The sequence below is a fragment of the Mustela nigripes genome, chromosome 11, assembly GCF_022355385.1.
Source record: "Mustela nigripes isolate SB6536 chromosome 11, MUSNIG.SB6536, whole genome shotgun sequence".
In the NCBI taxonomy this organism is placed as follows: Eukaryota; Metazoa; Chordata; class Mammalia; order Carnivora; family Mustelidae; genus Mustela; species Mustela nigripes.
The window spans coordinates 498,769-513,655 of record NC_081567.1 but is presented as its reverse complement, the minus strand read 5'-3'; the positions used below and the strand labels follow the sequence as shown (position 1 = coordinate 513,655).

The 14,887-nt window shown below is 61.6% G+C and overlaps 1 protein-coding gene across 1 annotated transcript in view; it reads left to right on the top strand.

Moving 5' to 3' along the window:
* ADAP1 (ArfGAP with dual PH domains 1) overlaps positions 1-13,201 on the top strand; it is a 49,248-nt gene extending 36,047 nt beyond the window's left edge. Inside the window, exons 5-11 of the mRNA XM_059414254.1 lie at positions 4,923-5,035; positions 5,611-5,757; positions 11,241-11,324; positions 11,512-11,574; positions 12,111-12,182; positions 12,369-12,597; positions 12,680-13,201. Of these exons, the coding sequence (XP_059270237.1) occupies positions 4,923-5,035; positions 5,611-5,757; positions 11,241-11,324; positions 11,512-11,574; positions 12,111-12,182; positions 12,369-12,597; positions 12,680-12,708 (737 nt within the window). The 3' untranslated portion in view covers positions 12,709-13,201. The remainder of the gene's footprint in view (positions 1-4,922; positions 5,036-5,610; positions 5,758-11,240; positions 11,325-11,511; positions 11,575-12,110; positions 12,183-12,368; positions 12,598-12,679) is intronic.
* The last annotated feature ends 1,686 nt before the right edge of the window (positions 13,202-14,887 follow it).

The following is a 14,887-nucleotide window of genomic DNA, read 5'->3' as shown; positions in this document are numbered from 1 at the left end:
TGCCGCAGCCGCCATCCTGGGGGAGGGGCCCGCTGGCCCCAAACGGCTGCCCGTGGCAGAAGCCTCCCTGGTGCCTCCCCATGTGCCTTCCTGGGGCCCCACGCCCCACAGCCTCTGAGGCCTGGCCAGCCAGGTGCCTCTAGACCCAAAGCCCGTGCAGCCCAGGGGTGGCAGGGGGCAGGCCCCCCGCCCCACGGAGCTCCCTGCCGCCAACCCCAGTCTGGCGGAGGGGAGGAGCAGGGGCACCGGGGACACCCCCGAGGCTCCCTGACCCTGCGGAAGCACCAGGGGATTCCTGTGGGCTCTTGCTACTGTCAGAGCCCTGTCCCAGGCAGGGGCTGGACATGCCCACCTGGCCCCTCCCAGGGGAGGAGGAAGGGGGCGGGTCTCAGGAATGGCTCCGGCCCTGGGAGCCACGTGAGGCCCACGGCTTGGAGAGGCCGCGGGGACCTGCAGGGGGCACGGTGGGCGTGGGCCGTGCCACCCACAGCTTGTCCCGCTGGGCCTCCCGCGAGCAAGGGCTCCAGGCACCAAAGCTGGATGTGAGGGCAACAAGACGGGTCACAGAGGAAAGGCTGTGAGCTCTGCCTGTGGCAGGCGTGGGCCAGGGAGGGAGGAGGGCTCAGCCCTTCTGACAGCAGAGGGGGGTCCACTGTCCGAGCAAGAAATGGGGGGAGGGGGCCATCAGCGGGCGAAAGCCCCAGCGGGACAGGTGTGGTCTGGACCACGCCAGGCACCAAAATCCGAGGAAGCTGTGGGGGTGGGGGGGAGGGCACACGAAACATGCTTATCGGGAAGTATCTTCCCCTGGACGTGCCCTGGGCTGGAGGAAAGGGCCCGGCTGGCCGAGAGCTGCCGGACCCGCCTCCCCTCGTCTGGACGGGGCGCCGGTGCCCGGACTGTAGCGTTCCTGCCCAAGACGCACAGCTTCGCCTTGGCCTTGAGGAGACGCCACACAGACCCCACTGGAGGAACCCTGAGCAGAGTGACTGACCAGCAGTCCTCAGGAACGTCAAGGTTGAGAAGCGTCCGGCGTGTGTGCTCAGAGGCGTGCATCGTGGGGCAGACGGGAGTGGGAGTAGTAGTGTCATCCGGGGTGACCGCTGGGCTTGGGGCCCTGCCATGGCTTCTCTCAGGTCGTGTGCATCAGAGCGCTGACAGGCCAGGCATCAGCTGGTGTCAGGGAGTGAGGGCCATGGGGAGGCTGCAGGGCCCGGGGCTCCAGGGGGCACCAGGCTGGTGCACCCCGCCCTCGGCCAAGGTCACGGGTGTGTGGAGAGAAGGGCCCCCGCCCTGGCCCAGCTCACAGGGGTGACCCTGGAGACAGCTGCTCCTGGCTCCCTCCCCACACTGCCCCGCCTTGATCCACAGCCTCAGTGGCCGCCTTTCACAGACCAGACAATGCCCCCTGTTGTCCCGAGGGCCAGGCCGCCTAGGCCGCCCCCAGTCACCAACAGACACAGCACTTCCTGGTGAGGTTTCGGACCCCCTCCCCCTGCCTCCTGTCTGTGCAAAGCCGGGCTGGTCCCAGAGCTGCCGCCCTGCCCCGCCTTTGTCCTGAGTTTCCCTGAGGTGGGGTGGTGGGGGTGGACAGAGAGCCCCAGAGGGCTGCGGGGCCAGGGCTCCCTGAGGGACAGAGCCCGCCCCCCCGTGCCTCAGTTTCCCCTTCGGGGTCGTCGTTGGAAACACTGACGTCAGGTGTGGGGTGCCCGGCATCCCTGGGATGGCCAGGGCAGGCCTAGTCAAGGGAAGGCGCTGTGGGGTTCAGCCAGATGTGCTTCCCCGCCCTCCCACTGCTGGATTTGCTGTTGGCCACTTCCTGGCAGCATCTTCTGCGTGGGGACCGGGTTTGGGGCACATGGACTTGGCCATGCAAGAGGTTGTGCTGGGCTCTCGGGTCAGCCTCTCAGGGAACAGAACCTATAGGCCTGAAACCAGGTTCTGGTGCTTCTGGGAAGGTGATCAAGGTGGGCCTCAGTTTCCCTGGTGTCTCCCCAGGTCCTGGCTCTGTGCCCAGAGGACACCTTTTAACCGGCATCCCCTGGCAGAGGCCGCATGGCATGGGTGCCTGTCTCTTGCCCTGGGAGGGCAACCCGCGGTGTGAGCCACCCAGGGAGCCCTCCTGCCCCTCAGAGCAAGGCCACGTGAACATGGGTTTCTGGGTCGTGTGTGAAGCACGTGGCGGTTCCTCGTTGATTGAGACGGGGTCTCGAAGTGACCCCACCGTCCTGCAGGGCCTCCGGCGAAGGGAGCGCCGTGCCTGTGCGTGTGCCTGCGCCTGGGGCGGGCTGTTTCATGGCAGGGTTTGGCCATTTCTGGGGGAACAGTGGCCTCCGTTCCCCACGGACAGTGCTGAGGTTCCTTGTGCTTCCTCCAGGTGCTCCTCAGGCAGGCTTCCAGGAGGAGGCAGCCGGGGAGGCCCCAGGGAGCAGGGCAGCCCTCCCAGCTCCCAAGCAGGTGCGCCTGGCACGCGGTGGGTGCTGGCTTGGGGTAGGGCCCAGCATGTAGTAGGCGTGGGCATACCGTAGGTGCTCAGTGAATGCGGAGTGAAGCATCTGACCTCTGCCCCGGACTGGCCGCTCCTTTGGGAGGAAAGGAAATGGCCCAGCTGCAGGCCTACGCTTCAGGAGGCACCGCTGGGTCCTCTCCAGTGCGGGCTGCTGGGGGAGATCCCTCTGGCAGGGGTGCGGTTGGCAGGGGCGTGCGGGAGGGGGGCAGCACAAAGACCCTGAGTCTGCGTAGACGACAGCATGGAGCCCTAGAGTCCGCAGGGGCCCCCCAGTGTGACAGGCAGGCCGCTGGCTCGGGCGGAGGGCCAAACGGGTGTCCCTTGGATGGGGCCAAGTCAGGGACCCTGGCCAGCGCCTTTCTGAAAATATTGCTGCCACTGTCGCGGTGCCTGAAATTAGGCCTCCTGGCGGCTGGCTGGCGGGCAGCACACGGCCCAGGAGCCAGACAGACTTGGGGCCAGAACTTCCCTCCACCCGAGGCTTCCAGCCCAGCCTGTGCCAGTGGGAGTGTGGGGTGGCCGGCTGTGCTGTGTCCCCACCCCCGGGCCACTGCCTGTCAGGGCCTGAGACACTGCTGCCACCTGCTGGGCCCGGCAGGCAAGGCAGGCAGCAGGGGTGAGGGTGGCTGGGCAAGGGGGCCTGCGGGCCAGGAGTCCCAGCCAGTGCCGAAGGTCAGTGCTGGCTAGCAAGGTGACCTTGGACCAGGACCTCGCATCTCTGTGCCTCAGTTTCCCTCCTGTACAAGGAGGATGCTGACTTGGAAGTCCTTCTGGGGCCACCAGGGCTCATGTGCTTGGCCAGGGCCTCGCCCTGGGCACCGTTCAGAGGTGCTGGCGGGCCCCCCCTTGCAGGTGTCAGGGCTCCGGCAGCTGTGCAGAAGCTGCCCGTGAGCCCTCCCCTGTGTCCATGGCGAGGCCGACCTGCAGGCCAGCGGACTTGGGCTTCAGCCTGGGCGACTGCTCATATGCTCGTTCAGGGTAGGCCCCATGTGGGCCTGAGGACCTGGTGGTGGCCCTGCTCCCTGTGCACAGAGCGGGGCTGTGCCTGCTGCTGCTGCTGTACGCAGGGGGCCCAGGGGGCCAGGCTCCTCAGCATTGGGAGGGGACAGGCCCCATCTGGTGCTGTCCCACGATAGACTGAGAGGCACCAGCTGCCCCCTCCCCGATGCCAGGCTGCCGCCTCTTTATGGCCGCATGTCTCCGAAACAGAGAAAATAGCTCCTTGTGTCTGTGGGGTCAGGGAGGGGCTGCCGGGCTGCAGGGGCGGGGCATGGATCAGGGCCTCGAGGGGGCGTCCGGCACGTGAGCTGGCTGCGGCTGTCAGTCTGGGCTCTGCCTCGGCCGCACAGCCTGCACCAGCACGGACCGCCCGTCAGGCCTAGTCTTCTCCTCCCATCGTGGGCTGGCCTCGGTGGGCGCCGCACAGCGCTGGGAGCCCCTGCTGCCGTGGGACGGGTTCCCTGGGGTGGGGGGTGCCCTGAAACCCAGGTATGACTGCTGGGTGGTCTGTATGGGAACCACAGACCCCGCCTGTGACCTGCGAGGCCCCGAGGAACACACCCAAGGAATGTGGGTGTCCCCAGAGCTTTGATCCTGGTGGGCATGTTTGAGCTCGGAGTGCGGCAGCGGCCTCTCCCGCCGCAGCCCTGTGGAGGGACAGTGTGGGGACACACAGGTCAAGCTCCTTGGGCCAAGGTACTGGAATGGGTGTCACCGACAGGAGCGTGATGGGAAGTCACGGTGGCACGGCAGCAGTAATCCCTTCTGACGGCTGCAGGAACAGCAGGCCACAACCTACAGCCTGACTGGTGCATCTGAGCTCGGAGCCCCACAGAGTCAGGGGCTGGAGTGGAGGGCTGGGCAGGGCCGGCTGCTCCCCACACATCTGGTTTCCATGCTCCCTTCTCCTTCCCCCTTCCCAGTGTGAGGACCCCTGCCTGGGATGGCCTTGGCCCTCCACCCCCGGACAGTTCAGGACCCTTGCCTGTCCCCAGACATATGCGAGTCCTATCCCTGTGCTGCCCTGAGGACTTGGCTGTGGGCACCTTAGTCTGCTCTGCACCCACCCTGGCTGGCCACATAGGTGCACCTCACACGTTCACCGTGGGCCTGCACACAGGGCAGCACACCGCTTCCCGTCCCGTATTTGTTATGGGATGTCTCCAGAAAGAAAGAAGACACCCCAAGCGGCGGGGGGCAGCTGTTGGAGCAGGGGTGGCCTCGGGTCCCAGCGCCGTGAACGTGTCGGGCCTGCGCCCACCAGGCTTCGCAGCCCTGAGGCCGACGGGTCCCCGGGCCAGCAGTCTGGCCCGCTGGCTGGAGCCCTCCCGCCCACACCCTCTGTGTGGGTCAGGACAACAGCCTCCACTCTGGTCCACTCTGACCCTCTGACCCACGCCTGGTCTCTCCCCAGGATACCGAGAAGGCTTTCTCTGGAAGCGGGGCCGGGACAACGGGCAGTTTTTAAGCCGGAAGTTTGTGCTGACGGAACGGGAAGGCTCGCTGAAGTATTTCAACAGAAATGATGTGAGCGCAGCACAGGGCCTGAGTGGCTGAATGTTGTCCCCAGCTGCCCTCAAGCAACGCCTGGCCTAGAGTGGCTGCCCCCTCCCGTGGGGACACCTGTCTGTCCACCCCTTGGCCACAGTTGCTCCCTGGGGCCAGGTTTGGTTTGGTACTGCTGGGACTCCCGGGCCTGAGAGGGTCATCCAGGCAGTGAGGGGGAAAGGGCAGGTGGGCTCCGAAGGCCGTGACTGGCCCGGCCCTGCCCCCCACAGACCAGCTCCAGGTCAGGACATCCCCAGTGACAGAGGCAGAGGGCATCCGCAGGGCAGTCCGCCCGTGGAGAGGAGAGCAGGGCTGGCAGGACAGGAGGGGGTGGGGCGCCACACCAGACAGGAGTGGTGTGCCGAAGGGGAGAGGAGCAGTCTGCCTAGGAGTGGAACATCCCCCTTCCTCGTCCCCGGGGAGGGCGATGCTGTTACCCTAGACCTACAGATCAGGAAGCCAGGCCCAGAGACGGTAAGTAACTTCCCCAAAGCCACACAGCACTGCCGGCACCCACAGGCCCACCTGTGGCTAAGGCACGGCCTTGCTTCCAGGCCAAGGAGCCCAAGGCTATCATGAAGATCGAGCATCTGAACGCCACCTTCCAGCCCGCCAAGATCGGCCACCCCCACGGCTTGCAGGTCACCTACCTGAAGGACAACAGTACCCGTAACATCTTTGTCTACCACGAGGACGGGAAGGTGGGTGCCCGGGCTGGTTGGTGGGGGCAGGGAGCTGGAGCGCCCCACTCTGCCCTCCCCTGCCGGGGAGCGGACTTGGAGCCCACAGGGGAGAAGGCGACAGGCTGGGGCCACGTGTGCCATGTCCTGCTCTGTGGCCGACACACCCGCCTCCCTCCCAGATGCTCTGCAGGGCGAGGGGGCCAGGAGTCCCCCGCCAACCCCGCCAGGTCTGTCTACTCGGCACGGGTGGCCCCTCCTCCTCATCACTTGGTTTTCCATTTTTACCTCCGCAACATGGCCCGTGAGTTAAAAGGCGAAATGTGTCTGCGACATTTTAGAGACAGGGTCTGGCAACCTTTCTTCGTGTGTACAAATAACCTAAAACTCACCATTATCATGATGTTCAAGCATATGGGTCTGGCCACATTCATCGTGTAGCTGTTCCCCCACCGGCTCCAGAATGTTCTATCCTGTCCCCGCGACGCATGGATCCCTACCTGCTCCCCCAGCCCAGGCCCCGCTGTCCACCCTTTGTGTCTGTCAGCCTGACAACTCTGGGTCCTCGTATCTGTGGGGCCCCGGGGTGTGTCTTTCTGTCTGGCTCGGGTCCTCGGGGCTCATCCCCACAGGACAGGGGTCTGGCTGCTCCGAGGCTGAGCGATCTGTCGTGTGCACGCAGAACAGTCTGCCGGCTGTTCCCGTGACGGGGAGAGGGCCTGCTCCCACCTGGTGGTTTCCTGATGGCTGCCGCTATGAACTTGGGCTACGACACCTCTGAGCCCCTATGTTCAATTCCTGTGATTATGTGGCCAGAGGTGAAATTGTGGGATCACTTGGCGATGGTTTTTTTTTTTTTTTTAAGATTTATTTATTTGACACAGAGAGAGATCACAAGTAGGCAGAGAAGCAGGCAGAGAGAGAGGAGGAAGCAGGCTCCCCGCTGAGCAGAGAGCCCAATGCGGGGCTCGATCCCAGGACTCTGGGATCATGACCTGAGCCGAAGGCAGACGCTTTAACCCACTGAGCCACCCAGGCGCCCTGGCGATGGTTTAATATTTGGAGGACCCTCCCCGCTGCAGTCCACGATGGCGGCACACATTGCGCTCCCGTCAACAGAGCTCTCGTGTTTCCACGTTCTCCAACCCCCGTTTCTGGGTTCGGGCAGCCACTGTGGTGTGAACTGCTTTCGCCTGTGCTTCCCTGAGGAGACGTGAGCACCCCCTGCACACCCCGCTCGGCCGTCTGCTCATCTCCAGAGCAGGGTTTGTCCGGGTCCCGTTCGGCCCAGTTCGGATTTGCATTGTTCGCTTCTGGCGTTGAGCTGTAGGGCTTCTGCTTCCTGGGTATTGGGCCCGCATCAGATCTGTGCCCTGAAAACGTTTCCTCCCAGTCTGGGGCTTGCATTTCACTCTGTGGATAGTGTCCCCTGAAGCACAAATTTTTTTATTTTTCATGAAGTCCAATTTGTCTTTTTCTTCTGTCGCCTGGGCCTGTGGTATCAGACCAACAAAATCCTTGCCATATCCGACGTCATGAATCTCTTGCCTCGTTTTCTTCTAAGATTTCTACGGTTTGGGTTCTATGTTTGGGACCTTGATCCACTGAGTTAAATTTATTAAAGATTTTATTTATTTGAGAGAGAGAGAGCACGAGGGTGGGGAAGGGTGTTGGGGGGGGAAGGGGGAGAGGCAGACTCCCTGCTGAGCAGGAAGCCAGACTTGGGGCTCGATCCCAGGACCCAGAGGTCATGACCTGAGTCACCCAGGTGCACCTCCAGTTTTTTAATACGGGATGTGAGGTTGAGTCCAACTTCATTTTTTTGCCCGTGGATATCCAGGTTTCCCAGCGCCGCGGCGAAGACTGTCCTTTACTAGTTAGTGCTGATGCACTTTCTCAACCAAGGAGACCGATTTCTGGGCGCTCTTCTACTGCACTGGCCCATGTCTGTCTTTATGCCGGTGCCATAGTCACAGTCTACTGTGACTTTGTCCAAGTTCTTCCCGTTTTGTTCTTGTTTAGGGTTACTTGGCTACTTGGGTTCCCAGATATTCCATGTGCGTTTTGTCAAATGTTTTATCAACTAAGATGATCGAGGTCCGTTTTTCCTTCCTTCTGTTCATGTGGTGTACTGCCTTCTTCAGTTCCATGCGGAGAATCCCTTGGATTTTAGGACTAAATCTCACTTGGTCGTGGTAGGTAGTCCCTCATATGCTGCTGAATTCTGTTTGTGAGTATCTTGTGGAGGATTTTCGCATCAGTGTTCACAAGGGATACTGGTCTGAGCGGTCTTGTATTTGTGTCACGTCGGTCTCCAGGCTATGCTGGGCACGGTACCAACACCATACAGGGTGAGTTAGGAAGCGCTCCCTCCCCATCGGTTGTTTCGGAAAAGTTTGGGAAGGACGGTGTTGGTCACTCAGGGTTTAGTAGAACTTCCCAGGAAAGCCGTCGGGGCACAGCTGTTCTTTGTTGGGAAGTTTTGAGACGGATCCAGTCTCCTTACTGGTTCAGGGGCCCATTTGGACGGTCACTTTGTGATTTGGTCCTGGTGGGTTTTCCGTTTCCATGAACGTGTCCACTTCACCGAGGTGACCCCGTTGTCGGTGCACGGCGGATCCCGGCAGGCTCTCCTAGACCTTTTCATTTCTGGCAGCAGCGTCCCCAGCCTTGTGTCCGACTGTCGTGACTTGAGTCCATTTCTTAGTCTGTCCAGCTCAAGGTTTGCCGATTCACTGATCATCTTCTGTCTTGTGCCCTGTGTATGTGTGTGGCCTGCAGCTTCTTCTCCCTTGTTTGCTGGAATCCTGGTGTCTTCTGTGTTTAGTTCATGTGCAATGTTTGAATTCCCTCCTGATTTCCTTTTGTGTATTTTCTGTAGCTCTTTTCTTCCTGGTTGCCATGGGGATTACATTTAACATCCTAAATTTATAATCTTCTAAATCGAATTTATAGTAGTTTAACTTCAGTAACGTGCAGAAACCCTGCCCCTGCACAGCTGTCTGCACAACCCCCTTTCGGTGGTCAGTGTCCCAGTGTTTCATCTGTACACACTGTTGCCCCAAGACACAGTCATTCTGTTAAATGCAGTATTTCCTAAGGTAGGTATAAAGAAAGATTTGCAATTACAAACAAGTTATAGTAATAGTAGCTTTTAATTCCTGCTTACTGTTTTCCTTAGAAGTACTAGTTTGTTTTTTTAAAGATTTTGAGAGCGAGAGAGAGAAAGGGACAGCATGAGCGGGTAGAGAGGGGGAAACGTGCCTCTTCTTTGGCAGGGAGCCCAACATGGGGACTCGATCCCAGATTGTGACCTGAGCCAAAGGCACACACTTAACTAACCGAGCCACCCAGGTGCCCCCAAAGTCTTAGTCTTTTAAGTCACGCAGGGAACGCAAAGTCGTCAGGCAACTTCCCTGAGCTCATTCCTCCATAGAGCTTCCAGTTACTGCTGTCCCTGTTGTCATCCGTTCCTGGTCGTAGGGGAAAGCACTGCTCTTCCCTACAGCACGCGAGGGCAGCGGGAGGCCTGTTGCACAATGAGGCCTCTCATGTCGACCCGCGTCCGTCTAACCCCTTTGGTTTCATTGTGAAAGATGTTGTACTTTGTCAAGTGCTTTCCTTTGCTTTTTCTTCATCTATTGCGATGGTGTATGGTTTTTAAGTGTTTGTTGAGGCGACCAATCTGGCTGACGGGCTGGCAAATATTGAGCCATCCTTGGATCCCTGAAGAAACCTACTTCACTGTGCGTCTGGTTTGCTATCAGGGTAACGCTGGCCTCACAAATCTGGAAGCTTCCTTTCTATTTTTTTTTTTTTGCTGTGGTTTGAGAATAGCTCTTCACTCTTGAAGTGTTTGGTAAAATTCGTTGGTGAAGCCATCTGGTCCTAGACTTTTGTGTGTTTTGAGTTCTTTGGTTACAGATTTCATTTTGTTACTAGTAATCGGTATGTCCAGATTTTCTGTTTCTTTCTGACCTGGTTTTGGAAGATGACATGCGGTATTAACAGCTTTTAGGTGAGACATGGCTGAAGGCACATGTGCCAATCTTCAGCTTTATCTAGAAGCCTCCACCCTCGTCATCTTTGGGACCCCGAGCCCAGGGACCTTCTCTGTGTGTGGCATGATACTCTGCGGCTGTGCGTGCCCAGCAGCCTCCCCCAGGGTCAGAGGGCTGTGGTATGGCACCTGCCTGGGCTGGGCCCCGTGCCTAGGTACAGGTAAGCCTGTTTGCCATGGCTCTGGCCTCTGTGAGTGACTACACAGTTCGCCAGTAGACACAGGCAGGAGTCAGAGAGTCCTACTTGTACTGAGGGCTGGGCACAGTGACTGTGCATAATGGGGGCGGACCACAACCCAAGGGTGGTGGCAGGTATTGGGATGGCATGTGCAGAGGCCCTGTGGCCAGATGGAACAGGACACACCTGAGCAGCTGACAGGCTGAGGCTGGCAAGAAAGGAAGGGCCTTTGGGCTGGGGAGAGCCCGTAGGGCCTGTAGCTGGGCTGTGGACTTGTGTCTTTATTGGAGGGGCAGTGGTTTGCTGGGAAGTTGTCACGGCCGAAGTTGAACTTTCACTGACCTGTCCAGCTGCTGCAGTTCCAGTGATCGGAGGGAGTCCCGCGCTGGGGAGTAGGCAGGAGATGATGCCTCCTAAGCCCAGGGGAGGGACTGGAGAGTTCACTGGTGACCGGGATGCGGCTGGATGTACCATGGGCGAAGGCGGCTGTGGGCAGGGCCCAGAGCGTACGCCCTAGCCCGGATTGGGAACCCTGTGCCCTAGGTGGGGAAGACAGCATTGGGGTGCACGCTGCAGGGCAGGGCTGTGAGGAGGTATGGCCAGCTCCTGGGGGTTGGGGGGGCGTGCAGCAGGTGAGGGTGGTGAGGAGGCATCATTTCCAGTATGGTCTGGTGTGGGATGACCCCGCGAGCAGGAGTGGGCTCCAGAGCCCTAGAGACGTGCAGGTGCTGGGTGGCTGGCAATGGCCCGGTGTTGGCAGGGGAAGGAGGTATTGGGCTCACCCAAGTGGGGCAGACTCCAGCGTCTGGTCGGCGGGGGACTCTGCACGGCAGCAGGAGAGGGAGGGGCTGCGGGTCCACCCTGTCCAGCAAGGGGTTTGGCTCACACAGAGCAGCTCTCTTCCTTCCTTTGGAGATGGGAGGCAGCAGCTCTGGGTGGATTTAAGAATAGATGAGCCTTGCTCTGGGCAACATCTTTGGTTTGAAAAAATAACCCCACTGGAGAGAAGAACCACCCCATACCTGAAGCCGCATCAGGGCCTGGGGCCGGCGGGCTTGGACATCAGTCTCCCCCGTTTGTGCCCTGCCCATCCCCGGCCGGCGGGCCCCAGCACGGCCTGGCTCCTGTGTGGAGCCATCGCTGTCCACCCAGGCCGCCCCTGGGGCCATCCCCCAGCAGGTCTGCCTCCCACCTGTGTTCATGGCTGCCCTCGGCTGGCCCCCAGGGGGGCAGCGCTCAGGGCTGACACCCGCTCTGACCCGCAGGAGATCGTGGACTGGTTCAATGCGCTCCGAGCCGCCCGCTTCCACTACCTGCAGGTGGCCTTCCCCGGGGCCAGCGATGCCGACGTAAGTGCCGGTGGCTTGTGTCTGCTGGGGCTGGGGCGCTGGCCAAGGGTCTCCACGTACCCGCTCCTTTCTTCTGGGGCATGTCAGCTCAGCAACAGCGAGCTGGGGGGGAGGGGGGAGGGTGCCGGGGACGCACTGGGGGAGAGTGACTGGGAGGGCCCAGGCCTGAGCCTGTCTTCTGCCCTAGTTGGTCCCGAAGCTCTCCCGGAACTACCTGAAGGAAGGCTACATGGAGAAAACGGGGCCCAAGGTGGGTCTGACCGGCTGGCCCGAGCCCCTCAGAGATTAGGGTCTCAGCTACCCAGGGCTGGGGTGGCCGTGGAGAGTCAGAGTGCCAGCAACAGTCCCAGGCAAGGACTTCCAACACATCACTTTGGTGTGTGGATGGCCCTGGACCCCACAACCTTCTGTAAGCGGGGGCCCTGTGGAGCCAGGACTGTGGGGCTCTGGGTTGAGCCGAGCCTGCCTCGTGCCTTTGCCCCCTTCCATCGGTCCCTAGAAGGGCAGACTCGGCCCCTTCCCTGCCTCGTGGACGTGTAGAAGGGGTAGCCTCGCAACCAAGATGGGCTCTAAGGACGGGCGAGGAGGAGGAACTGGTGTGGTGGGGAGGGGAGGGCAGGTACCTGGGAGGAACAGCATGTGCAAAGGCCCTGGGGGCAGCCCCCTGGCAGAGCAGGACGCGGCACCACCCACAGAAAGCACAAATGAGCGAAGGATGAGTGAAGGCATGTGGGGGTGCCCTGCCTCAGGCTGACCGGCGGGACCCCGGCACTCTCTGACCCACAGCAAACAGAAGGCTTCCGGAAGCGCTGGTTCACCATGGATGACCGGAGGCTCATGTACTTCAAAGACCCTCTGGTAAGGGGGTCAGGGAGGGTCTCGGCCCAGGTCAGCTAGGGCCCTTGCAGGGTGGATGTCTCCGCTCCTACAACGTGGAGACCAGCTGTCGTCTGCTGGCCGCAGGCGGTGGGGATGGGTCTGGGCTTCCCCTACTAGGAGCACAGCTGCCCCCTTGCCTAGGGGCTGCCTGGCCTCTGCCCACAGGATGCCTTTGCTCGCGGGGAAGTCTTCATCGGCAGCAAGGAGAGCGGCTACACGGTGCTGGACGGGCTCCCGCCGTCCACCCAGGGCCACCACTGGCCCCACGGCATCACCATCGTCACGCCAGAGCGCAGGTTCCTGCTGGCCTGCGAGACGGAGATGGAGCAGCGGGCCTGGGTGGAGGCTTTCCGGAAGGTCGTGGACAGGCCGATGCTGCCCCAGGAATACGCAGGTGAGTGTGGGTGGGGTGGCAGGGACCGAGCCCAGCACCTCCTGGGTGGCTATGACCTGGCTGGACGCCTGTCCTTTTCCAGTGGAAGCGCACTTCAAGCATAAACCCTAACGAGAGACGGTTCTGGAGGCCCGAGGGAACCGGACTTGTTGGAAGTGGCCCTCGAGGAGGCAGCAGTCAGACTGGGGGGCTGCCAGATGGAGGAACCAGCTTCGTGGCCCCGGCCCCAAGCGGCAGCCCCGGACACGGCCACGTGGGGCCTGAGCTTTAGCCACTAGGACCCTTTTCTCTGGAACCTCACTGCAGGCCGGCCTGACCTGCTCTCAGACCCCACCATGCTGCTGCCCAGCGCTGTGACCCCTGCCACCCTCCCCCCCCACCACACCCCTCCACTGAACCCCCCTTCCTCTGAGGCCTGCGCCCGGCCTCCTGGCTCAGGGCAGCCCGGCAGACCCTCCCTACCTGCCCTTGCCCCCTGCCCGCCTGAGCAGGACCCTGCCCCTGAGCAGGAGGCTGGGCTGTGGGGACAGCGGGTGGCCTGCATGCCTCCCCTCCCCCTCTTGCCCTTCCCTCAAGTCTCTGTCAACAAGTATTTATTGAGCTACCTGCTGTGTGTCAGTCATGGGGTCCTGGGTGCTAGCATGGGGCATGGCATCGTTGTCCTCAACCAGCTGACGTGGCATGTGCCTGAGGGCCTGGGGGTCAGAGACACCGGGGAGTTGCAGCTCACTGGGCCCCAGCATGCCTGGATGGGGAGGGAGAAGGGAGGGGCAGCTCCTGACTGTTGACCGCCCCCCCCCCCCCCCCCCAGCCACTGAGCCCTTAGAAGATGGAAGCCCAGGGTGTCCCCCATCAGGACCCAATGTGCCACTGGCCAGCCGGCACTTACAACCCTCGAGCATCCTCCCCAGGGGCCCTGGCTCCCTGTCCACCCTCGGTGGAGGGTTGGGACAGAAGCAGCAGAAGCAGGGGTACCTGCTGGGTGATCTGGGTCGTCCCTCAGCCCCCCTCCCATACCCTCAGACGGTCCTGGACCAGCCCTTGAGAGGTACAGGAATCCCCAAGGCAGGGTGTCGTGTCACGCCAGCCCTCTGAAGTGCGGACGTCCCCAGAAGGGTGCCCCAGGGCCTCTGCCTGTCCTTGTGGGCCCGACTCCCACCACCCCATCTCCCTGCTGCCCCTGAGCGTGGGCTGGCCCCCTCAGAATCATGTCAACCTGGATGGGGGGGACCAGCCGCAGGGTCAAGAGGACAGCAGCGCCCCCCTCACTCCCATCTAAGCTGCAGGCCCCAAGACAGCCGGGCCGGGGAGGTAGGACAGTCCCAGGGTCACCCAGGGCCCCTGCCCCCTTCTGCCCCAGGCAGGTACCCCCTCCCCAGCCGTGCCAGATGCCACCACCCACAATCACTGGCCTGTTGTCCCCGCTTCCAAACAAGGACACTCAAGTCCCAGAGGTAGGGGGTCTCCTCCTAGGTGGAAACGAAAAGCCAGAGGTCCCCGGGACTGCCCCTCCCTTTGTGGGGAGCAGCCCCAGCCACACGTTCTTGGGGACTGGCCTTCTAGACCCTCTCTGAACCAGATGCAAGGGTGTCCTGCCCAAGACACTAACATGTTAAAAAGAAACAAACACTTACCACTGGCAGGAGAATTTCTCCCAACGAGGCAGGAAGCTCATGGCCCACAGATGGTGGTCACTGTGCGGACCTCACAGGCCTCGGCACACCGGGTTGCTGGGAGCTGTGGCCTTCAGGCCGGCGTCCGCATCCCTCACGCTCCTCCGTAGAGACGTGGGCAACGCACGGCCTGCACGGCTACACACGGGACGCCGCGTTCCCAGAAAATGACAGCACCATTCACAACTGCACGAAAAACGTGGCCGTGCTCCCAGGGAAAGTGGGATCGGGCGCACGGGCCCACGGCGGCCCTCCGACTGGGGAGGGAGGTCTCCACGTGCTGAGGGTCGAGACAGACGCCGCCACCAGGAGGAGCATAGCGGGACACAGGTGTGCGTGCTCTGTGTTTGTCCATTCTGGCCGGGGCAAATTCCACAGAAAAACCCAAGCGCTGCTCCAACATCCTGCCCACTGACTGCGCTGCACGCATTTCGTGGTTTCAGAACAAGCATCACGGCTCCAGGCAGGGGGCCCACTGTGGGCTTGGGGCCTGCCCCTGGTGAGGGCTCCCTCCACTAGCAGCCTCCTCAGTGCGCCCCGGGGCTGCCCAGTGGGAGGGGGGGGGGGACTCTGCACTCCTTCCCCCACCTTAGTGGCCTGCACTTAGAACCTGTGAC